General features: G+C 38.5%; 1 protein-coding gene across 9 annotated transcripts in view; it reads right to left on the bottom strand.

Moving 5' to 3' along the window:
* LOC102225512 (transcription factor E2-alpha-like) overlaps positions 1-18,673 on the bottom strand; it is a 35,738-nt gene extending 17,065 nt beyond the window's left edge. For 3 of the 9 annotated variants that reach the window (XM_023339397.1, XM_023339401.1, XM_023339405.1), the window contains exons 1-6: positions 18,114-18,567; positions 14,496-14,592; positions 10,400-10,472; positions 3,206-3,282; positions 572-644; positions 96-136 (exon numbers count right to left, since the gene is read on the bottom strand). In XM_023339397.1, the coding sequence (XP_023195165.1) occupies positions 96-136; positions 572-644; positions 3,206-3,282; positions 10,400-10,472; positions 14,496-14,570 (339 nt within the window). In that variant the 5' untranslated portion in view covers positions 14,571-14,592; positions 18,114-18,567. The other 6 variants (XM_023339403.1, XM_023339402.1, XM_005795604.3 and 3 more) reach the window with 4 other exon arrangements.
* Between the last annotated feature and the right edge of the window lie 6,126 nt (positions 18,674-24,799).

Raw genomic sequence — 24,799 nt, 5'->3', positions numbered from 1 at the left:
AAAATGGAGCTTCCTTTAGCGATTCAGCACTGAATTTAGTTTCTACTTGTATGGCCTGTCAGAGACATGCAAGGACTGTGAACGGTGGAACATACCTGGCTTACAAAGGGAGTGTACGGTGGCCTCTCGTTTTTACCTACAAGAAAAAAAACATGCTTAAATTTTGGCGTAATTAGAACAGATTGCTCAAAAACACTTGGATGCAATGATGTGTGATAACAGAAATGAAAAGTAGGTTTTCATAAATAGAAACTGTTCAGGGAGGCCTTCCCCCTTTTTCAATACGCTCAGCTGCATAAAGCTGCCCGCCAGACAAAACCCCAGGGAGGGTTTCTGCTTCAGCACCCTAACATCCCCAACCCTCACCGGATGAACACACACACACACACACACACACACATATACAAACATATATAGGACTATGAATGCAGGCACACATACACATTTCACTACAAAACTATTTTTGTAGTCAAAAAGTACAAATTGCTATGTAATCAAAAGGATTGACAGAAAAAAATGTAGGGCCAGAAAATTAGGTAGTAGCTGTAGAAAAGTAAATTAAAGGACATACCTGCAATCCCTGAACTAATAAATGGGGAGGACAAGCCTTCATGTTCACTGAAGTGGGATCCCTCTCCATAGCTCTGTAGGATCAATGTTACAGAATATAACTCAGGTTCAAGTCTAAATGTCTGAATAAGTTTGTGTTTTTAAGTACAAGTCAAGTCTGAAGTTTCTCATGGACAGTGATAAATGCTGTTCAGACTGCTTAATACCAGTATTTATGTAGGTTTGTTGTGGATTCATAATGGTTGAGCTGCTGTGACAATTTCTCATGTTGCCAGACATCCTGGTAAACATTTTTTACTGATGTAAAGATAAGAACTACGAGCAACAACATTAAGCCCCATCACATCTTTTAAAGTATGTGTGTTGCTTTTTGAGCACTCCAGTTTTATATAGTTTCTGGTTTGGAGTTAATGGTGTTCTGCAGAGTCAGGACAAGGCCCATACTTTCAACATGGTGTCAACATCTTGATCTTTAGGATCAACTGACCATCAGAAAATTAAACTGTAATGCTAGTTATGTGTCCCAAAGTGGTCAGATGATTATTAATCAATTAATCAGACAGCAGGTCAAACCAGAGTTTCACTTTCAGCTTCTAGCAGCCTGCATACCGAGGTGAGCAATGTCTCCAATAATTTTTGATTATTTTTTTCAGGTCAAGTTGATTCCTGGGAATTATTTGAAATGGAGTATAATAATTACCTAACTACAAATGTAAATATGTATTTATGTTGTAAAAAACGTAGTAGAAGTAGTTTAATTTCTGCCAGATAAACATACCAAAGAACCCCCCCAAAAAATACCTTTAATTATGAAGTACCATTAATGTATTTGTATTTATATATGTAAGGCTTCTTAGTCTCTGGACTCAAATTTACCACTTCCACTTTCCATAGGCAGTATGCAGTATTTAAATGTTTTAATTCTTTTTACTTTGCAGTTGTCATCAAGTACACCGTAATTTCTGGACTATTGATTGCTACTTTTTTCACACCTTTTGAACAGATTGGCTTAAACAATGATGTTGCTAATATATGGATCATCAAAGGGTTTCGACAGGCTGGACTGCTGTGTGATGAAGAGGACAGCACAAGCTCAAGGGCAAATTTGCCTCGAAACGAAAGTGACATTGAGAGAAACAACGAAAGACAGACTGAGGAAGTGCGTGACGAAGTAATTTTGATGCTTTTCTATTCTGACACCAAAAAGATGACTTTAATAGTTTTAGTGCACTGGAGGAAGATGAATAATGGCAATCTATGACTTTTCCTGGTAGGCTAGTATTTTTTAAGCATCTATGCTACAGGCACTGTTTAGAAAAAGCATTTATGTATCTTACCAGAATGTATTTCATAAAAAGTAAAAATCTTTTGGGGTAAGTATCATGTTAAAACATGAACACCTGCAGCATATAGATATCCTATAGACACCTATAATGGTAAAATAAAAAATCTCTTAAAATTAGTGGATGTGCTTTATATTCAGGTGTGCTCAATACTCCGGAGATTACGGTAAAAACAATACAAGGTACAAGCTTCAAGGTAAACCCAGTAAACTTAAACATAAAGAGGAAAGGACATTTGCTAAACATGTTAGCAAATGCGAGAGAAAATTTAACATGTGAAAAGAAAACCCAGAAGAGCTTTCATTTTGAGGATACTGAAAGTGTCTGTAATGATGCTGAGAAAATAACATGTCAGATGAAAGTGAAGAAGAAAATATGCACATTTCTATTAGTGCTGCACATGTATTTTTACTGTTAATATTAGTTCAATGGTAGCATAAAAAACAAAACATGTAAGCTGCTATTAACTCCTTTTACTGGCTCCTACTGTCGAGAAACATTGCAGAGCTAATCTGTGCTGTGTGTAACATTACCATGACTACCAGCCATTTGTGTACACTATGGTAATTCAGAAGGACAAGAATTGCTGAAATGATGCACAATTACTACCTTACTTTAATATCTAATTACATTCAACAGATTCTTATTGATTCTTGAGTCTTAGGAGCAAGAGTGCAAGCCAAGTCTGAAGTCTGTTTTTGCGTCTTAACCAGAACTGGAATCCAAGCTACGGAGTTGACTCCTCATCCCTGACAACATGCAGAGGGCAACACGTCTGAATACGGAGCCATCCTCATGTTGTCAGTTTTCCTACGTACCTTAGCAGTTATCTTCCCTCGGTTTCTCTTTCTAGCTAACGGGAGCAATGCCAAACAAATCTGAATCAGCTCGAGGGATTCAGACTGACTTTCTTAATTATCAACTTGTGGTAATCAAAGCTTTCTGCATCTATTTCACCCCCTGTACTTTGTATTTACAGACCGGTGCCAAGACAGTTAGGCTGGATGTGAAGCTGCAATTACCGCTGGGCTTCAACAGAGGTTCTGAGCTACAAGGGTGCTTGCCAATGCAGGATCCTGGGCCAAGGTTATTAGGTGGAAAGCAAAAAGAAAAAACACTACCACTGCAAATCAAATATGGCACACTGCTGTGGCAGTTTTCAGGAAAAGAGGCTGTGCATTTTCAGTTGTGGTTGTGTGATTAAATGAATACATGTGAGGGTGTCAGTATCAAAGCATCTGGTATTACTCCTTAGATATGCAATTTTAAATTCAGGTGCGACTTGATCTTACCCGTCCTTGGGTGGTGAATGAGGGACTGTTCTGTTCTGTGGCGCCCCAGGATCCAGAGCCACTGCGCTCATCTATTGCTGGGAGAAAAAAAAAGATGTTGAGTTGCAAACAGTCAGGACTGACAAGTACTACACAAACCTGTAATTCAAAACACGGTTAATATTAAGAAAATATAATGAGACTATTAATAATATGCAAGAAAAACATGTTTAAAATGCTGTACAATGTTCCCATTAGAGTTAATTATGGTTGCTGAATACCATAAAATTAACCATTTACTTCCTAATGTAATGCATGAGGTACAATGTTATCTATGTCACATTTAATTATTCCAAGTAAATTTCCCCCAAACAAAGCAAAATGTGAAGAAAAAGACTGAAGCATAATGGTAGAGGTAAAGAAAGAATTCAAGTGTGGCACAAAGAAAACACAGTCGAAAACTGGTGGAGCAGAAAACTCCAAAATACCCCCATCATCCCCTTCTCCCTGTCTAATGCACTAATGCTATCCAGGCTCTCTGGAGACACAAGGCTTAATTGCATGCTGATTTGCATAATTGTGCATATTAATGCAGTTTCCTTATGAATATTCATACTGCGCCTTTGATTTTTGCCTAATTAAAAAAATGTGTGTGAGAAAGCAAAGCAGCGAGCGAGTGGAAGGAGAAAGCAAGGAGACGAAACGAGAGGGAGGCAGGCAGTCAGGAAGGGGAGTGAGACGGGGTCTGGGTGAGATCAGCAGCCTGGTTGACGAGTGAGAATGAGCGATGAGGCTAACAGAGCGGTGCAAGCACCTACACACGCTGCGACAGCAGTGATCTATGGGGCCGATGCCAGTGGCATGGAGAATCAGGCGAACGGGGAGGAGAGAGGGACCTTAAAGGATCAGCCGTGCCCACCTTCAGATCGGCTCTAATACAGACCTGTACTCATCAGGTGATGAGCGTACTGCTAAATTAGGTTGACAGATTTTGTATGGAGACACTTCAGGTAAAGCTTGTTGCCAAGAGACCCTACAGTAAAAGCAAATTGGCAAGGAAAAAAAAAATCTACAACAAAGGGTAAACATGTGCACTGAAAGACGCTTGCAAGACAAAGTATTTCATATTTACCAAAAGAAAAAATGTTAAGTAATACACAAACATCATGTAACTGTCAACTAACCAGGTCAACGAAGCCAACAAGCCCCCTCCCCACCCACTCATGTTTACAGCTATTTCCAAAGAACTATTCATCCACCTATGATTCCCCCATTTGGCCAACAGGGGTGCAGAGCACAGAGTGAAAGCACTGTGCAGGGGAAGTCTGACAACATTGTTTCACACTTACTGGAGTAATTAACTTGAAGGCAATTAAAACAAGGTGGAGAGCTGCGGAGGTGGCACTGACGCCTATGAGAGCTCCAACCATGCCAGAACAGAGATTCTTCTATTGTTATCCCATGTCAAATCAAATCATAGCAAACAATGGGGGAAAAACAGAATACCTAAAAGCTATTCATATTTTTGTAATTTATATGTAATAATACAACTCTGATCCCTGCAAAAAAGAGATTGTTTTGATATTTAGATTTTGCTGCTTTTGCAAATCTAAACAGTTGAACTCTGGTGGTGGTAGGGGCGAGGGGGGGGGGGGGGGGGGGGCTCTTCACCTCAAGCAAATCAGTTTAAAAAATTAGAAATGAATGCTCCAAGAATCTTGATAGGGGGATAAATCCTAAAAAAAATAAGTCAGAGAAGTTTATTTCTAATAGAAGTATGGTGCACATCTCAAAAGTTGCACAATATAAAAGAAGCATAAAGTTTATTTCTATTTTACATTTCATAAAAATATAAGTTATATTGAAATTTCCCCAATGCTCTCGATCATCAACTGAAAAATCTCCATTTGAATTATAGTAATCAAACCCTTCTTATAACTGGTGACCTGCTTTTTGTTTCTTACTCCCAGTATTAAGACCGCCTATGTGAACTCTCAACTCTGAGGGTGGAGGCCTTCCTTGAAATCACCCTAATCTTTAGCTTCGTCCCCAGAATCTCTAAAAGATTCAAGACGCTCTGGGCCTCTCTAAAGCATCTACATTACTTCCAGTCAAAGTCACACATTTGACAGGAAGTGAAGTTAAAAAAACTTCAACCCCAAATCTGCTGAAGGTATGAATGATTAGGGGATAAATCATGGTTGTGCAACAACCGATCGCTAAGAGGTCAAAACTGCCCAGTTTTCTAGTAATCATCAAGCATACACATGTACCAAAACTAAAAATGTATACTTTTTTCCCAGTGCACCCATCAACAAACATTAACAAGTATCCCTGAGTAGGTAGGTGTTCTTACAGATAGAAAATATATCTTAATACCAGAGCAATATGTCATGTAGTAACTTGAAGCCAAATTTCTGTTAAAACTTCCAAAAAGATCAACAAAACATACTTTATCATTCCCAAACAGAAAAATGCCTGGCTATTAAAAATCAATTTATATGTTTACAACATACATATACAAATGTCATTTTTGGCTAAATGGAAGAGAAAAAATTACCAAAAGCCATCAGGGCAACAATGTATTTTCCATCTCCAAGAATATGTGAAAAAACTCACAAGACCACCACATTTCTAAACAATACAAGCCTCAAGCTTCCCTTTCAGTTTTACTCCCATGTTAGTACATTTAGCACATTAGCCATTTTCTTCACTTCAGTCTACAATTAGGTTTTACTTACCTATAATTGAAATGGATAAAAATGTTAGCTAAATGTTTAAATTTATACTATACTTGAAACATCCACACAGTTTTACAATTTGCTTTGAATTACAGAAGTGATGTTTGAATTTACATAGCGTTCCTTAAATGCACCATGAAGCTGTGAACTCCAGCTTGTTTATAAGTTCACAACTTTAATGCATCTCTAATCTGTGGAAAACATCCTTACTAAAGTTTGTTCAAGTATGTTTTTCAAAGTCGTGGTCAGGCTGGAGACGTTCTATCAGGTAAAGCTGGTGCAGAGGTGAGTGCTAATGCTGCGGTGGCTAGCCACTGAAAAAAAGACTAAGCAAGTATGGCCAACATATTCTTAATTGGGCATTTGTTGCTTGTTTTATAAAAAGGTAGGTAGACAGGCCAAGTTATGATTCCCCAACAAGCCAATAACAACCAGCATCAAGGTTTAGCAAAATTTTAAAGTTACCACTTCTGCGACTTGAGTGATTTCAATGCGAAGACAGAATGATCAGTTTTTTTTCCCCCCCAACTATAAAGTAGCAGAGCTCTGCCCCTCCTCTACCTGCTGCTGCAAATTGTTGTTCAACTGGAAAGAGGGTTACTACATTTCCGTAGTAACACTGAAATCGATGTTATTTGATTTTATTTCAAAATGTACTTGGGTTTCAGTCAGTGTTTAGTCTTTTGTCTTCATTTTTTTTTATGGTCAATTTAGTCTCATCACATTTACTACCAGGCTTTATTTCACAGAGCCTTTCTGATGAAGATTCAAAACCCTCTTCTTTTTCACACACCTGAAATAGGTTTCAGTTGTTGGAGAAAAAAATGTAATCTCCGTTAAGAAAGTTTTGTCATACCTTCTTTGGCCTTGTTTTTGTTCAGAAAAGATTGACAAAAACCATTTAAAAAACCTATTTCGCTACCAAAACCAACTTTGCTACAGTTTTCCCTTGCTTACAGGAAGCACAAATTTGACTGTTTGAAAATATTTCCAGTCATGAAAAAAACCACAAGCCCCACCCTTTACTTTTATTAAGGCTTCAGGCTCTATATGAACAAACAGTGTCACTAATTAACCAGAGGATATCAGCTCGTTATACTGGTTTTACTCTATATAGAGAGGAAATGCAAACAAAAGCACAATGTTAGTAAGTATATAAGTAGTGAAAACTAATCCTAAATTTAGAAATTGTTCATTTTCTGTTTAGTTATGACTATAAATAAAAGTAAAATAACTCAAAATGTGAATGTAGAAAATAAAATAAGTTGTATACTTATGCTAAATTTGCATTTGAATGCAGTCAAACTGTAGTATTTTTAGACAAAGTTTTTATACCTTTATGTCTTTGCCCCAACAATAATGAGAAAATGAACAAAATAGGGACTTAATTTCTTGTTTATTCAGTAGAAAGATTAAGAATTAAGACTGACCTGATTTTATATCACTTTAAGAATAAATCAACAACTTCAGTAGAAATTCTATTCTAATCTATATCTTATACAAATAATGTACAGACATGTCCAATAATCGTAAGGACATACTGAAAGAGTTTATGTTTTAGGAAGTTTAGAGCTGTGAAAACTAAATATAATAAATTGTGGAGCAAGAGATGAGAAAAATTTGGATAATTGCAGCAAAGTTGTATTATTTTTAATTGTCATTTTTTTAAATTAACATAAATAAAATTCAGAAGATTGGTTTGTTTACAAGTCGTCTGAATCTCCCTAGACTTCGGCTTAGCTTGTTTGATTGTACTCGCATGGAAAGACAAATACTGACTGAAAACCAGAGCCCAGAAAAATATTTATTTTTCTGAACCTCAAAGCTTTCTCATGGCTGCAGGCTCAGAAGACATCTAATTTTGCTGAAGAAGGAAGCCACTTGCCTTTTAGATTTCTTTTTTTTTCTTTTTTTGGCCCCTCTATTTTTATACAAGAGCTTCGTAATGTGGACAGAAACATATGAAGAAAATGCAGCTGGGAAAACTGTGAGAATGTAAAAGGTTAAAGGCAAAGTTGTTAAAGAGAAACACCAGATGTGTAAATTCAGTTGTTTTTTAGTGATCGACAGGAAGCGAGCCTGTCATGTCCCTCGTATTTGTGTTGTTTGTGTGAGGGAGGGGGGTTGGAGACGTTGCCAGCAGCTGCAGAGGTGACTGAGGGGACGCCTGCCTGAAGGCTTGCGGGGCTTAGCCAACTCCCACCACTCACCGTCACACTCTGCCTCCCCTACTCCTCAAACGTCCCACAGTTCTTACCACTCCTCTCCTCTACTCCTTCCCTCTTGCCTCCACTCCACACAAGACACCCCACCCTTCCCTACTCTACACGCACAGGCCACTGAGGAAAGGAGAAGGACGCCTAATGCAATTAGCACCCCTCTGAGCACTTTTGTGTTGATGAATAGAGGTGGTCTGGTGGGCCACTAGGCTGCTCGCTACCGTTCCCGCGCTGCTGGGTCTCTGAATATACAAGCTGGCTGGCTGACGTCAGAGATGGACATTGTTTTGTGATGGTCATCATTTCTGCAACAAATGAGTTTCCTGGCCTCGGGGAACAGAGCAGTGTTAGCAAGAAAACATTGGAGCAGGGCTTCAAATAAGCATTTGAATAGAAGTGAACATAATCACCCCTTTTATTTAAGTACATATAATAAATGTGGGATTAAATATAGTTTGGGGATGTAATAGAAATACAAACAGAAAAATCACTTGGGTCAGACTCTGCACGTGTTAGCACTTTGACTCCGGAGTTATTAAAGAGTACCTGCAGAATCTCCTGATGTTAAAGGTGACAGCTTTAAGTATCACATTATAATGAGTGTCAATGACCAAGGGCCACACTTTAGGACATGAGGAGGAGGGAGGAATTAACTCCTCACTGCTGAGTAATTGCCTGCTGTAACAGAAACAAACAGAATCCTGCCTTCCCCGGTCTGATCCCCCTATTCAACAAGCTCTCCTTCTCCACTCTGCCCACTCGCTGCATGCTGGGCCAGTTTAAGAGGCTCTGAGCTGGGAGTGAGGCACATTGTCTCAGACTTGAGCCATTTCCTGCAGATCAGTGGGGGTAAGAACCCTGTGCTGTGTTGGGGGAGGAGTGTTTTACACTTCAGGGTGGGGGGAGTTGTTTCAAGTCCATAAGCCCCCTTCTTTGCCTTTGTTCCTCAGCGGCCAACTTCTCACTCTGGGGAACTGGAGAGTGTGACTCGATTTCACACACCAGGCTGGCACGGTGACAGAGGAACGAAAGCAACACGACTTACTAATAACCTTCAGGATGATGGGAACGGCGGCTCAGGGCTTTGAGGGTGCCTGCATGTGTTCTCAGAAAGTTTCTGCTTCAAACTGCGCAAACTACGCAAGTTTGGTGGAAGAGTTTTTAACACCTCAATAAAGTTAAGCGCCTCCCTGAAACTACTTTGTGAAAATATGCAAGAACTGCATTTTTTGGAAAAAACAATAAAAAATCCCATCAGCTCTGAAGAAGCACAAATTGATCTGGCAGACATGGTAGTAAACCAATTTTCTTTTATCGCCACCAATCGGTGATCAACAGGTCAAATACTGCAGATCTTTATTCCTATTCATTAAATGCATGGAAACAAGAATCTGAGTGTATTTTTCCATCTGTAAATGCACCAGCCAACAGAAAGTTTTTTAATGCACTTTTTTAAAAGTTTTCTAAAATGAGAAACATATTCTTTTAATGCATAAGTGAAGATACTTGCTTAATGTATTTGTTTTGTGTTTTGTACAAAACAGATACAAATAATAAAAATCCTCCAGCACCTGTTTGCTCATCTTATGTTGAAGGGCAGAATAACAAAGAGGTATTATTGTTCTTTTCCTATTGAATAAAACTAAATTAGAGTCATTCATGTCAATGTCTATGTGCCACATAGAAGAAAAACATCTAAAACTGATTTTAAATAACTTAAATATGGCAGGAAACCTGCAATTTCCTCTATAATATTTAGCTCAAGTTTAAAGAATCACTACGTTACATGTGGCTCTGGAGGTGAGACCTCACATAAAACAAGAAATTGTTGTAATTCTCTTGAAAAGTGAGGGACATTTGAATGTTTTTCCAGCTAAATTGAAAGCTGTGATTGGAGGGGCACCAGAAATGTGTTTAACATGTGTTTTTCTGATTGAAGTGGTGAGTGCGATATCAAAACCTGCATGAGTTAAAGCGAAACCGTATGACAGACAACCACAAAGCCCAAGATGAAAAATTACAGGTAAGATGTTGGTGAGTTGACCTTTCAAACACATGCTTCTCATCTTTCAGGTGTTAATTGTGCTGGAAAGATCTTTATTAGTCACACTTTGCATTCAGATCAACTGTGAAACATCTGGAAATTTCTTCAGTGTGTTTGATTTGCAAACAAAAGCAGAAACAAACATATGAAGAGGAGTTTTAAGGTAGCATTGATGAAGATATCAGGTGGATACAGAAGTGCAGAAGCTTACCTGGCCCAGAGAAATGAGTGCTGGCTAGTGTCATTGTCCTGTTCTTCCCATTGGCTACTGGAGGCGCAAACATCTGCAAGACAAAAGCAGAGATAACATAACCAACAAAGCAAGGCACACTTCACACATTCCTCTTACAACATCTCTCACATATAGGCTTAGGTTTTCCTGCTTATCTTCTTCACAGTCTTTGGTGCTACGTACCAAAGATTGATTGATTTAGCAGCATTTATACGTTGTTTACACCTTCCACCACGACAGTGAAACACACTAGCAAACAAATTTATTTGAAGAACAAACAAAGCCTTGCCCAACTTGTGCACACATCAGACACGGCCGCCTAACACCAGACATCTAAAGCCAGTGCTATGACTAATATGTGCATTAACTAACGGTGATGTCACTGAGCCTCTGTGGGCTCCACCACGAGGCCGTGGTGCGGTCTGGATTTTTCACCAGACACCGCACTGTCTGCTGCACGAACCTAACATTTTCAGAACTGGGACACTAGAAGTAAATGTGCCAGTGCGGCCTATGACCTTGGTGAAGTGATCTACTCACTCAGACGGGTTTGCTTCGAACACATGTGACCACACTTACAGAGACCCTGCTTTATTCCATGCCCAATTCTCTGACTAGCCACTTGGTAAACAAAAAGAAAAGTGCACATTGTTCCAACAATTCTTCATCCGTTTGTCATTGTCAGGCCAAAATAACCTGTAGACAGAAAAGGTTTACTGATCAACCTAAACTTCTGTCATTCATACTAGGCATGAGTCGGTTGTTGAGATCAACTATACCAAGGATTGATTTGTTTAACAACATGGAAGAAAGCTGCTTCAAATTGTCCTTAAGTACATTCATTTATTTATCTAATTCTTTTATTTCATCAGAATCATTATTGTTGTCCTGATTCTTCTTAATGAAAATGACTTGTATTCGCCTATTGTGTATCTGTAACGTTTAAAAAAAATGGGAACAGCAGTTCACAAACAGACCTACAGCGACATCAGTCAAACTTTTAAACACCACATATTTTTATGTTAATCTTTATGTTTTGTTTTGTTCATTTGCACCTGTTCCCTTTAAGTCACAAGAAAAAAAACTGCTTTCAAAAAGACTAAAATTGTGTGATATACTATGTCTAATATTTAAAGTTCTACAAATAGGATGTCAAACTTTTCCCTGACTCTGCTGCACCTACCTCACCTGTTGCTGTGCACTGCCAGTCAGCGAGCTAAAAGACTGGACCTACACTTATCCAATGCTTACAAGAAAAACAAATTCGAAAACACAAGCACTGCATGGAAATTAAAGGGGTGTCACCCATCAACCATTTAAAGGTAATGTCATTTAAAACTACGTTTGGCAAATTACTAGAAGCTTGTCAGCAAACTCCCAGCTGTACCTGAGCAGATAGCCTGACTAGGTGAGGCTATGAGGCTAATATTGTTTTGCCAGGCTAATATTAGCTTGGTTAACTTCTAGCAACAATGCATTATTCCATTCAATATGGACTTTTAAACCAGCCAATTTAATGGATGTTTAACCATTGCTTTTTTATGCTATGAATCAAATTTAAAATATGAAATGAATTAACATTGAAAAAATGATCAATAAGATAGATTATTTTAAGAACAGTAGAAACTGTTATTTTTCTGTTATAAATAAAAAAATTAATTAGATAATGTTGATTTCTGTTTTACGCTTTTGTGCAGTATTTCTACTCAAACTTATTACATAGTGAGAATTCAACAGTGGCTCATGTGGGACTGAAGCTTAAATATATAATCAAAAGCTGTGTTACAATAATATATGTTGTGTTAGATTTGTTGTGTTAGACAAAACAAGTGAGAAAGGAGATTTACTGAGTATCAGTTCATTCAAATGTGTCCTATTTCTCTAACATGACCTCTGCTACCAAGTATGCATTAACCATTAGGAAATACTTGATGAGCCACACACACACACAGAAAAAAAAAAAAAAAACATGTCGGCTTTTCAGTTTGTTTGGGTGAAAAGACTAAACACATCTCTGCTGGAGCTATGAGATGTTTATGTCAGCGTTAAGCTGCAAAAGGTTTCACAACAAAATGAAACAAAAAAGGAAGAAAAAAAAAAGCACTGAGCAGAATGTCTCCATCCGCTTTGTAGATAATGTCAGGAGAATAGCTCTGAGAGCAACAACAGTAAAAATCTCTCCTTAAAATATGACAAAAACAGACACAGAAGCTCTCTGTTCAGCCCAGTTTACAACACTGTATTTTCCCCAAAGATCCTGTTAACGAAATAAAAATGAGTCAAATAATAGGCAGGCATTTCTTGCTGTTATTCCCGAGTCCTTGTTTATTTTTTCATCTAACAGACTAATTGCACTGGGAACTTCTTTCTTTGTACCTTTACATAATTGAACAGCCTAAATTTAAAGCTTGATTCACTAACTCCAACCCTGAGGTTCAGCGATACTTCCACTGTAACATCACAACAAAATGAGTAGGTTTTGGATTCCAAAGATATAAACATTTGAGTTAATCTATGTCAATTAGGCATTACCACTATTACAAAAATGTGTTTATATCGTTTATATGTTTAAAAGTGTTTTTAACGAGATGTCAGACAAAGTGCCTCAGTGGGTGGGTGTTGTATTTTTAGCTGCATTAAGTATAGGGTGACAAGAGTATCCCTACCCCACCTGTTGCTGTGCACTGCCAGTCAGCTGCCTACAAGGAGGCTACTGCAATTTTTAACTGCAGAAAACAGAAAAATAAATTTTTTGAGGGGAATATACCCAGTTGCCACTACCTGGAAGGTCAGTGTGGGAACTAAATGAGCATCCTCCATCAGTCTTCATAAGGTAACATGTTGTAAAACTACAGCTGTATGTCTGGTGAAGTGGTTAACTACAGGCTGGTCATCAAAAGACAAAAAAATAAATAGACATATTGTGACAAGAATAAACGATAAACTCAAATGAATGTTTGCAAACACGTAAGCTGTTGGTGTGGCTGTGTAATGTTACTGGGGACCTCAATACACACTGAATGCAAATATCTGCTGTTCTGCAGCAAAAATGTGTCACATAATGTGAAGTAGCTTATTTAATCATTTTATTTTTACAGTATTATTTTTGAGAGGTTCTGACTCGAGGCAGTAATAGATTTATATGGAAAACAATTGTGATTAATTTTTAATTATTTTTTTTAACTTGTTGACATCACAGAAAATATAATATTGTATATCACCAATCTCAATTTCAACACATTTTTAATTAAAAAATCCATACGTTCTATATTTTTCAGACATCTGAGCACCAACAGTGTTCCTAGTATGTTGTTTTATACTTTATGTTTATGAATCATGAAACAACATAATATGGTTCAATCCGGCAAGGTGATATGAAAATTGTTAATTAATGGGGGTTTTTTGTCCGCAAGTTAAACATTACTTTAACGTCTGTAAAACCTTTGGATTTGTCCCCCGCAGGCTAAATTACTCTACAACAAATAGATTCTTTAAAGCATTGTTTTTACACATTAACACCTGAATTATGTATCAAAGCTACACAGTTTTAATTCTTTGTTGTTCAGCTAATTAAACCAAGTTTCAGTTAAAACTCTGGTTTCAGAAGGCCTAGATTCCAAAACAGCAGCAAAAAGGTTATTTTCAGAGTTTGTTCGATTGTTTATCTATGGGTTCGCTTGCCCAGTGACTGTAAACAGATAAATAAGTTCACAAAAATTTACGTTGAGATGTGGAAATTCAAAGACAAAATCTAAATTACATTTAACCCTTTTAGAAGCACTTTATACATCCAGAATTAAGAGTTTTTGGGGGTACAAAAATAATAAGGAATAAAGTCTAAAATTCACAATAGTTTTCCATACTTATTCAGACCAGAAAATGCATATGGACCCTGTAGGTATGTTTTCATTAGGTTTATCATAATCTTAAAGTAATATTTAGCCTTTCCCTTTCTTCTTACCCCCCACAACTTCTGTTATTCACACCATCTTTCACTGCGCTTCATAATTCAGACCTGTATTGCACTGTCTTCTTCCTCCCAGAACCACCCAGACCGCTCTTCCCCCTCTCTTACCGCGCTGAAATCCAGGAGGTCGCTGAGTTCCTTGTCAGTTTCCACTGCAGCCATTCTTTGCTGCTGTTCGCTCATACCCTTCAGTCTCTAACAAACCCTAAGAGAGAAATTTGCAAATACAGGATTTTAGTTGCACTTGCGAGCACAACGAGAAGTTACATGTTCAAGAAAAGAATGATGATGGTAATGAATGACTGAGACTACTCTACTGCTGTCGGTTACATCACAACTTTCAAGATTTGTTTTCCCTCTCTGAGACACCAGAGCAGGGGTGCAGCGGCAGCAACTTGTTTTCATTTAAAGCCACTTTCTCATTGCCAATAAAGCTGTTGTTCACCTTTAAGCTGCATGAAACACAATTTCAGGTCAAATGCAAGTGTTGTATATTCAAGAGGTTGGAAACAAGGCTGTAACTTGACCAAAACACACTGCTCAGATTACAACCTTGATGAATTATGGACAGATTAGGGAGGAAAAATAAGACAACATGAGGCTACTCAATACGACACAGCACAGACGGGGTCTACTTACACATTTTCCTCCAGAAACTGACTGAACTGATGAGCACTGTGCGCCGAGTTAAATCACTACCGAGTAATGACTTAAGAAGAGAAAAAAAAAAGTCTTTCATTTTACGCAACCCTGACAAATAAAAGAACCATATGTCGATCACTGCTACATGAAAGAGAATGTAACACACTTACAATTACAGACATAATTGGGACTATTGTTAGCCCAAGGAAATGGGGGTGAAAGGCAGAGCTAATGACTGTATGCAAACACGTCATTACCAAATTACCATATGTCAACTCAGAAAGAAGCTTGTCAAAAGAAACAGTGAGCATGAATACAGGATTTACCCTGTGTTTTGCATTCCAGTGCAAGCCCGAAGGCTTTCTCTCCGAAGCCGAGCGGCAGCGGTGGCGGCTCCGGGAGGAACTGGAAGAATAGAGGCACTTGGACACCAACAGGTGGTGTGCTTTTACAGCCTCTTTTGTAATTCAGAAATAGCATAGGTCGATGTGACACAAACGCAACCAAAAAAAAAAACAACTAAAAAGCACATGTCTTGATGAAGGTGGAGTGAACATGAATAGTGAAGGGATAAACTGACGTAAAGAAAAGAATCTGCTTATGCTAACTGACTTTGGAGCAGAGCAAAGCGGTAATAAATTATCACAATAAAGCAAATCACTTCATGGGAGAAACATATTACAGTCCAAGTCAAAACAAACTAATTTAACATCACAAAACATGATTACAGGAGCTTATGGTACTATAAAGGAGACCTCTGACAAACTTTTCAACCACAATCTACCAATGAGTAAAGCACATGGAGTGGAGGGGTAGGGGGGGCTTTATGTAGCAAAATGGCATCTTAAGCTACTGCTGGATCAATATTGGAAGCGAGCAGATTAGGGGTAGCAGAGGGGGTCTTTGTCACCCCACACAAAGAAAAGACGGGTCATTCTCCACAAAAGAGTATGCACCTCTAGTTAAGATGCACAACAGTTGTAACAAATGCTACACATCTTAATCCTAATGACTGCTTTACATTCTGAAAAACACCCGTAGATCTAAAAGCTGAATCTTTAGAGCAACTAACAAGAGATAAGTGGCGTCAGAAACAACAATATGCCTTGTTGCTATGCATATGTGTAACATCTAGGGAAGGGCCGGGAGCTGGAATGAAGATATACCAAGATTTCCAAACATTGCTTTGAATAAATCTCAATTTTTTCCATAACATCATTCCTACAGATTTAAGTTCGTCTAGAGAAAGCGACAGAGTGACCAACACTCTCTCAGGTTTACAGAGTAACACAGGGCTGCCCCCAACCAGCACATTTGATTCTGCACACTGCCGGCCAGCTGCCTTAAACACTTCCCCTAGCTAACAAGAAAGACAAATTCAAACATGGACGGCTATAGCAAAAGGACATCAAATACTAGTGCCAATACTGGAGACTGTTTATTCTATACATGGTTTTAAGTTTGTATCAAAATCAAGAACAATAATTTATGATACCATTATTATGTAACTATTAATCCAAACATCATACTGTTTAGCACTAAAAGGAATCAGACCATTTGTTTTTCCAAGCTAATATCAATTTTGTGCTATTTTTTTATCTAACCTGCAAATTCTGACTTGTCACTTCTCCACAAGGATCAAAATAGATTTGCTTCAGACTCCTTGATAGAGGTAGCAATTTTTAATCTAATAAAAAAACGGAACAATTGCCAAATTGATCCAAAGTGTGTATTAATACCTATGCTTGAAGCCGAGATCTGATATTTATTCAACTTAAATCAAATTACAGCAAAGAAAAGCTGTGGTCATTTACACACCGAAAATGGCTGTAGTTTTAAGTTTTCATGCATTTAAAGGGAAAGGACAAAAAAGATTTTTCAGTATCTGACCAACCAATGTCGATCAGACGCAATAAACAAAAAGAACTGACTGATTCAGTTTTCTGAACAAATAATTGCTGCATTTCTAGTATATACACATATATCTTTTTTTAATCTTTTACAAATTGACATAGTTATGTAACCATGGTGTTTTTCCCTTAAAAGTTATTATACTGAAAAATCTCATACCAGCCCATGCCTAGCAAAGTTCAGTCTAGATGTAAAATAAAAGTGAAGAAAGGTCAAAACTAGAAGCAGTGAACATCTCAGTCCGAACGAAAAATATGCCTTTTGGAACTTCATTTAATTTCATTTGCAAAACCGAGTTTAATCATACACAGCGCAAAAAAACAACAAAATACTAAATAAATAAGGTGAAAAAAGTGAACATAACAGTGCCTGCGGAAATGTTGGGCACCAGAATTTGATCAGGACCACTAGGCCCCATCCAGAGCTAATCTAGCTGCTGACAACTAACCCATTCTGTTTACTGTGAGCCTTGTTGACATTATGCTCCAGACTCACCAAAAACCATAACCTCCAGTTTTATCTTCCCTGTGTGGAGCAAGTGCATCGACTGCGACCAAGAGGAGCAGGAGTGGGTCTCCAAACTTCCCGCAGCACATTTTAAGCTGCCTTTCCCCTTACTATTAGGGTTCAAGTCGTGCATTATGAGGGAGATCAGTGGAGGAGACGGTGGGGGTGGGATCGTGAGGAATTTCCTGCCAAATGTGCAATAAAATAAGTAGTGGCCAGACACTTCCATAAAGGAATGTTTAAAGGGTACCACTGGGAGGGTTGGAGGGGGTTATGGAAAGTTTGCTTCACGTCTACAGGGAAAATGATCCACATCACAAAGTTTGGCTAAAATGCCCCCCCAGCATAAGAAAATGGTAAAGATTTAATATTCCTACTTCAATGGCTGGAGCCTGTGGCAGAAAGGCGCACGGTGAAAAAACAAAGAGGCAAAGCCACCAACATTTAACCATAAAGGAGTCATTTTGCAGAACAAAGGAGTAATTTCCTCCACTCCGAGGTCGAGCCGGAGACCAGACAAAAAAAAACTCACATCCCCCGCTTAAACCACACATTCCCAAAAAAAAAAAAAAAAAAAAAACTTTTCGAAAATTAGGTGGCAATGAAACGCCAATGAAATTCATGCAACTTCCCCCCGAAGTGTAAGGTGAAAGATTTAGTATTTACCTCTCCTCTCCGTGCGTGTGATATCCAACAGTAAAAAAGAAAAGCGGAGACTCGAAGGGGGGAAAAACATAAAACTTCAAGAGAATTTCGACCTCAGTGCACGAAACGCATTGGAGCACAGTGGATGTCTTTCTTTTGTCCCCGGGAAGTCTGCCTTTTCTCCACGTAGCGCCCACGTGTTTGCTACAATGTAACAAGACTACGCACAAACAATTCTGTTATAGTAACTAATCTCGCGTCTTCCTTTCTTGTTGTTACTACAGAGATGATTTCATTCTTCTCGTAGACATCTTCACCACCTCCGTCCACATTGTCAGACGTAACAACGTATCCGTCCGCGCAAAAAAGTGAGGGCCTCAACGCCAGCGGTGTCCGATTTCAAACGCCTTTCAGATATGCGAGAGTTTTCTGTTCGAGGGGGAAAACGCGAATTTGACCTTTTGTCGTTCTGGAACAAGAAAATCACCTACTTCCAATTTCCGGAGAGAGTACTCTTCAAACTGCAGGATAAATACGAGCACTAGGTCACACAGCGGAAGGCTATCGTAAGAAAGTTACCTGCTATTACACAGCAGCGGCTCGACGAGATGGCACGATAAATGCGAATGGCTTCAGCCAATGGCAAAGCGTAATTGGTTGATTGACAGCAACAATAGCCAGTGTGTTTTAGGAAATCCACCTTCTGCCCGCCTTTTTGTTGACGCTCACTTTCGCTGTGTGCTCAGGGAGGCTGGCTAAAGGGGGCCTCAAACATGCCTGCTGACATCATTTAATACTTAGGTTGGTAGGTCCTCTTTTGTTATTTTTTCCAAAACATTTTACAACACTTGGGGCTTAAATATTGCTTAATTAAAACACAAGGAAATCGAAATAACTTATAGTTATTTTTATTTATTTATTTTTTGTTTGTATTATTATTTATCATTATTATTATTTCTGGAATGTACATGTATTTTTTTCTGGTATTCTCCATTGCAGTCAATAAAGGACTCTGATAATATCAATCCCTGGCATTATTATTATTAATTATTATTATTAATTATTATTATTATTATTATTATTATTATTATTATTATCATTATTTCCATAGTCTGCCTTTCTTTTTGCTTTTCTTTTTTTTTGTGAACTGGCAAACATAAGACCAACACACGCCTAGTAACTGCCTTCTCCAGAGCAGAATGGAGAGGAGGGAGTGAGGAGTGAAATAGTTCAGGGCAAACACTTCAAACGGGGAGGGCACACACAGCATGAATTTTCCTGCAACACAACATTTCTTCTCTTAGGAAGAAAATCAATCTTTGAATTTAGCAACTGTTCTGTAGCTATAGCTGGGACAAAAGAATGAAAAACGGGACATCAGATGTCCCAGATACACACACAGATATAGCCTATGACCTATCTCGCTTATTTATTTAACTTGCAAAAAACAAATCTAGTTCTGTAGCATTCACCTGGAAACGCACAGCAACAGTGCATATTAAAAGCGTATGTAGGTGTTAGGCAGCTGTTGAACTTAACCTGAGGGCAAAGCTTGTCAAAAGAGGAAGTTTTAATGAACCTTCTTTGTTTCCTGTCTTGGTTGGTACTCTGACATGTAAGCAAACCTTTTTGGTATATTTTAAAGAGAACAAACAACAAGCCCAAGAACTCCTTATCTAGCAGTCATCAGCAGTATCTCAGATAAGGACTAAATAAACTCTAGTATGCCGTCATATGAGTAACTTTTTGGGCATGATGCCCATGCTATGAGTGTAAACTTTAACAGTACAACATATGACAGCTGAAAATTGTACCCAACTTATTACCACCTGAAGCTTTCCTGTATCCCCCCAGATGTTCTCAATGAGAGATGAGATTTGCTGTCAGAAGGTCACTGAGGTAAATAAACCATCCATTGTGGTCCCCTGGGTTACAGAAAAATCCTTGACAGAGAACATTAATTAGTTTTGTAGGCCATTTTAGGAATGTAATGGGCCTACAGCTTTGAAATAATCTCACCTATGGGCTGTAAATGCCTTCACAAACACACCAAGCACACATTCAAATATTTCACACAAACATGAAGGTCATTGAAACAAAAACAAAATGCGAATAAAATAAAATAAATTGAAATCTTTTTCTTTCTTTTTTTTATTGTTATTTCTACTAATGTTTTAGCTAAATGATGACATTTGACCAGATGGGAACATGTGCTTAGGAGGAATGAATTTTCAATGGACAGAGAGAGAAAATCTTTCATATTCTTGCTTTTTATAGTTGACGTTGGGCCTTGATGTAAAAGCGGTGCTGTTGTCAGGATTTGCAATTAGGCTTGTAAGCCCTCCAAGTAGTTTGTAGTAACAGCTGGGTCTGACATGGAGAGCATGTACGAGGGCAGCCAGTCTGGAGGGAGGGAGGGGGCAGTGAAGAAAGACCTGGAAAAACACATAAACTGAGACAGAGTGCATGTAATGACAAGACTAAGCAGAGATAGTTTATGTCTGAGACAAATAAAAACATAAAGAGGAGAATGGGGCAAACCAAATTTATATTTAAAAAAAAAGCCAATATTTCATCATATGTATTTTTAAAACTTTATGGCTTGACCTAGATTAACATAATCTATATAATTATTATTATTATTACTATTACTATTAGTGATGTATGATGTATAGGTATTAATCTCAGTATCAGCTGATGTTATTCACTCATTTAACATATATGCATTGGTCTAATAAGTGAAACTGCGCCGATACAAATAACTGATGTTTATTTCCATGTCATTTGTGTTTTGGGAGTTAGGGGAGAGTGACAGGTTCAAATTTGTAGATATTGGTTATCGGCCGTATTAATATTGTAGCAAAATGTTCATATTGGTGCTTCCCTAATTTTTTGTTTTATTATTTTGTTACTGCTAGATAATTGAAGAAAAGACATCTCGGTTGACAACTGTGTGAAACCTGAAAACTTTGCAAAATATTAGTTGTTTGTTAATATCTATGCTGTATACTGTTATTATGAGTGTAAAGTAATAAAATAAGATCTCAGAGTTTTACCAGAGAACACGAGTGAACAAACACCATGAAGCCCAAACACACCAGAAGGTGTGTTCATTGTGAATGCAAAAGTAGAATTAGGTTGTGAAAATAACAAACTTTGAACACCTTATGGAGCATTTCCTCATCTGAAAATAGAACAAGAAGTCGACAGAACTGCAAACTACCGAGACACGGGAATGTATCTAAACTGGAGTACTGGACAGATAATAGCCAAGAGACTCATGATGACTCTGAAGGAGCTGCACTGATTCACAGTTCAACTGCGAGAATCTGTTGACAAACTAAATATCAGTGGTGCACCACACAAATCCAATCAGAATTTAAAGCCCGATGAGTCTGAACCTTTCTGCGTGGAAGGATGGGGAAAACTTTCAGACTCTAACTGTGCAAAGACACATATGGGGAAAAAAATGTGCAGCAAAAAGTAATTCAATAAGGTATTAATTGAAAGGGGCCGCAAATAAACAGAGTTTACACTTTGAAGATTTTTATGTGTAAGCGTTTTTCAAAACTATGTACCAGTTTGCTTCCACATCACAATTATATATGACTTAGTGTTGGACTGTTTCATAAAATGCCAATAGAATACACAGATGCTTGTGATTGTGCATGGAAACATTTTTAAAAAGATATAAAGTAAGCCTCAGTAATGTGGCCTCAGAGCATTAATACTGCATCTAAACCATTTTGTCCAAATTAACATTCATTTGATATAAATGGCTTAGTAAAGAATCAGCATATAGCAACGGCAGTCACTCTTGAGTTGACTATGTACTTGTTTCTGGCATAAAATAGCACACGGTAATCCATAAAAGCTCAAATTTATACTACAAAGTCATATGTCCATTACCATCAAACAAAAACCTATATTTTTTGCATTTGTGAAACTACATTTGGAGTTCGATGGACAGTTGAAAGCAGACTGCGGAGGGATTGTATCCCACAACCCCTCTGTAGTTCCTTCGAGCCATTCCCAGCTTCATATCTTTAATTAACGACAGATGCACATGGAAAATTAGCATATGTTTGGCACATTGGTGCTAATCGGTCATATATTTGTGCATATTAATGAAGTATTCCGCCTACGTACATGTATTTTTCAATTGCATAAATTCTCACAAGAAACAACAGCCTGTAATAATCTGCAATAATGTGTGCTAATGACTTAATCCTCTTTGGATCTCTTTCACAGATAAGCAACGCTTTGCAGAGAGCAAACAAAACAAAAAAATAATAATGTGCCGTTCAATTTTGAGAACCTTTATTTGTTCCTACGGCAGTGGTTGCATGCAGACCGCAACATATAACGCTGAAATGTGGAGGTGGTTGAGCTGCTCACCTCACTCCACACTGAGCCCCTCTTAGCTTGTAATAGTAGAGGCTTCAGTTTGGGTGGGGGAAGGGCAGAGGTGCACAGGTTTCTGATCAGACAAGAAAACTAGGCCAAGACCAGCAATCCTTCTCCCTTGCGCCGCCTCGGCCCCTTCCTAAATGCTACAACTTTGTTGCAGGGCTGCAACGATCCCTCGCCAGACCGTCTTTAATGGCGAGTGATTTCGAGCCACAACACATGTATTTGGAGGCGTAGCAGCTTCTCATAGCCGGGCTATGATTCATGCTTTCTTGCCCCTTTGGAAGCCGTCCTCCAATAAGAGTTAGAGGCTGGGGGTAGGAGCGGATAGATTGATTGTGTTGGCTGAGTGCCCATGCTCCGAGTCTATCTGTGCTGAAGGGGAGGAGACAGGGGGAATCTATCTGTTGTGCTCTCTGTGCTCATGATAAACTGACTCCCGTCAAGCTTCTTCCCGGTATTACAGATCGGCTGGCAGAAAAACACCCCAAACTCACACGGACTTCCAGCATGTTAAACAACCAGCAGGTGTGGGGAGGGTGATTTAAAGAGGGCAATAATCCACAAGGTTATGGTGCCCCCCCCCTCCACCCTCCACCCCCAACTCCCTCACCCCTCCCTGTTCAGACCAATTATTTTGGAACAAGTTAGAACAGCAAATCTTCCTGAATTCAAACAAAGGAACACAATGAACCCGGATTTCGCTTCATCACAAACAGGAGCGCTGTCAGCAGGAAACACAGTGTCCTTCTCCCTTATCCTCAAACTTTAATTCCCACCGAGCTCCACAGTTAGAAAGAAAATGAGTTTGAGGGATTGTCCCTGACATTAATCCTCCCATACACCACAAGCTCTAAGTCAGGATCCAATACAGACAGCCAAACACAAAAGCAAATCAACAATCTATTTACTAAAGGGAAAAACTGAATCAACAGTGTTTTTGGCTTCTGTCCGCTCTCATTTGACAACGGCTCTCCAGCCTTTCCTCTGTTCTCTTTCTAGTGCTTTTATGGGACCCCCAATCCACTCCAACACCCCACCCTCCCACTCCCTATCATCTTGGATTCCCATAATTGTGCAGTTGTATGGACACCCCTGTTCTGCCACCCACGCTTCAGGTACGGTGAACAGAACACCGGTTTCCTGTTTACAAAGCTGGAAAATGGAGGGAGTCAATGCTGAACAGCGTAGTAAAGCATGGAGGAGGCAGACTTTTCTGGGGCGATAAAAAGGAAGGAGAAAAGGTGATTTAGAGGGAGCAACAGGCAAAGCTAAAAGAAATCTTAAAAATAAGACCCTCAATAAATAACATTTCTCATGATGTCCCTAAACTCTGGTGACAGTAAACGTCTAGATGACAACTCTCTTTGACACTGCAGATTGTGAGATCCTAATCTACACTGAAGCAGTGAGTGTGTCACATAGCTCTTCAGTATATTTTAACCTACACTTTGAATAGTAATATTTATCTCAATGTGAAGGATTTTGTATCCACCCCTGCTGAATTCCTCTATTAGGGATACCACAAGGCTGTAGTCTTGGTCATCTTTTTTATTTTTCCCAGCAACACAACATTTTCTTTCTTCTATATGCAGATGACATTTATAAACATATTCTTTGCAAATGTAACATACTGCAGCTTTAATAAAAAGAAAGTATGGGTAATAGAAGGTAGAAAGGAAATTATTTTAATGCTTTTCTGCTGCATTGTGTTAGATTGGGGTTGGCTAAAAGGGATGTGTTATGTATTTTCCAGGCCCACAGAGCCATGTTTTAGTACAATCTAGTAACTATGTTACCTTCAGTTGTTATAAACACGCTGTATAAATCAAACATGATTTTAAAGACATGTGGCATTGTTATTTGACACTTTGAAATTGGGTATCTGCCTCTTTAGGAAGCTCCTGCCTTTTCCGACACGCCACCTTAGATTATTTTTTAGATTATTAGGCAGAGAGACTCCTACTACGGCAACTCAGAAAAGGAATTAGAACGAACTTAAAATCCAGAAAAAATTTTTCCAGAACAGGAACATTTAGTTTTTATTATTACTTAGAACTGTGGAGTACTCATTACGTTTACAAATTTAGAGCACATTTAGAAAGTCCAGAGAATACTTATACTTACCTAGCATCCCAGACGTCAAGAGGATACTTACTTACTTACACTTGTTTAGCAACCCAGAACAGGGATTAGAACTTGGAATCCAGAAAAACTATCTTAGCAACTACTTTTTAGACTCCTATTCTCCCAACCCAGAAAAGAAATTAGACCAGAGGATACTTACTTATACTTAT

The sequence above is a fragment of the Xiphophorus maculatus genome, chromosome 9 (genome assembly GCF_002775205.1).
Source record: "Xiphophorus maculatus strain JP 163 A chromosome 9, X_maculatus-5.0-male, whole genome shotgun sequence".
Taxonomy (NCBI): Eukaryota; Metazoa; Chordata; class Actinopteri; order Cyprinodontiformes; family Poeciliidae; genus Xiphophorus; species Xiphophorus maculatus.
Note: the sequence above shows the minus strand (reverse complement) of the source record. Positions and strands in the feature narration are given on the sequence as shown.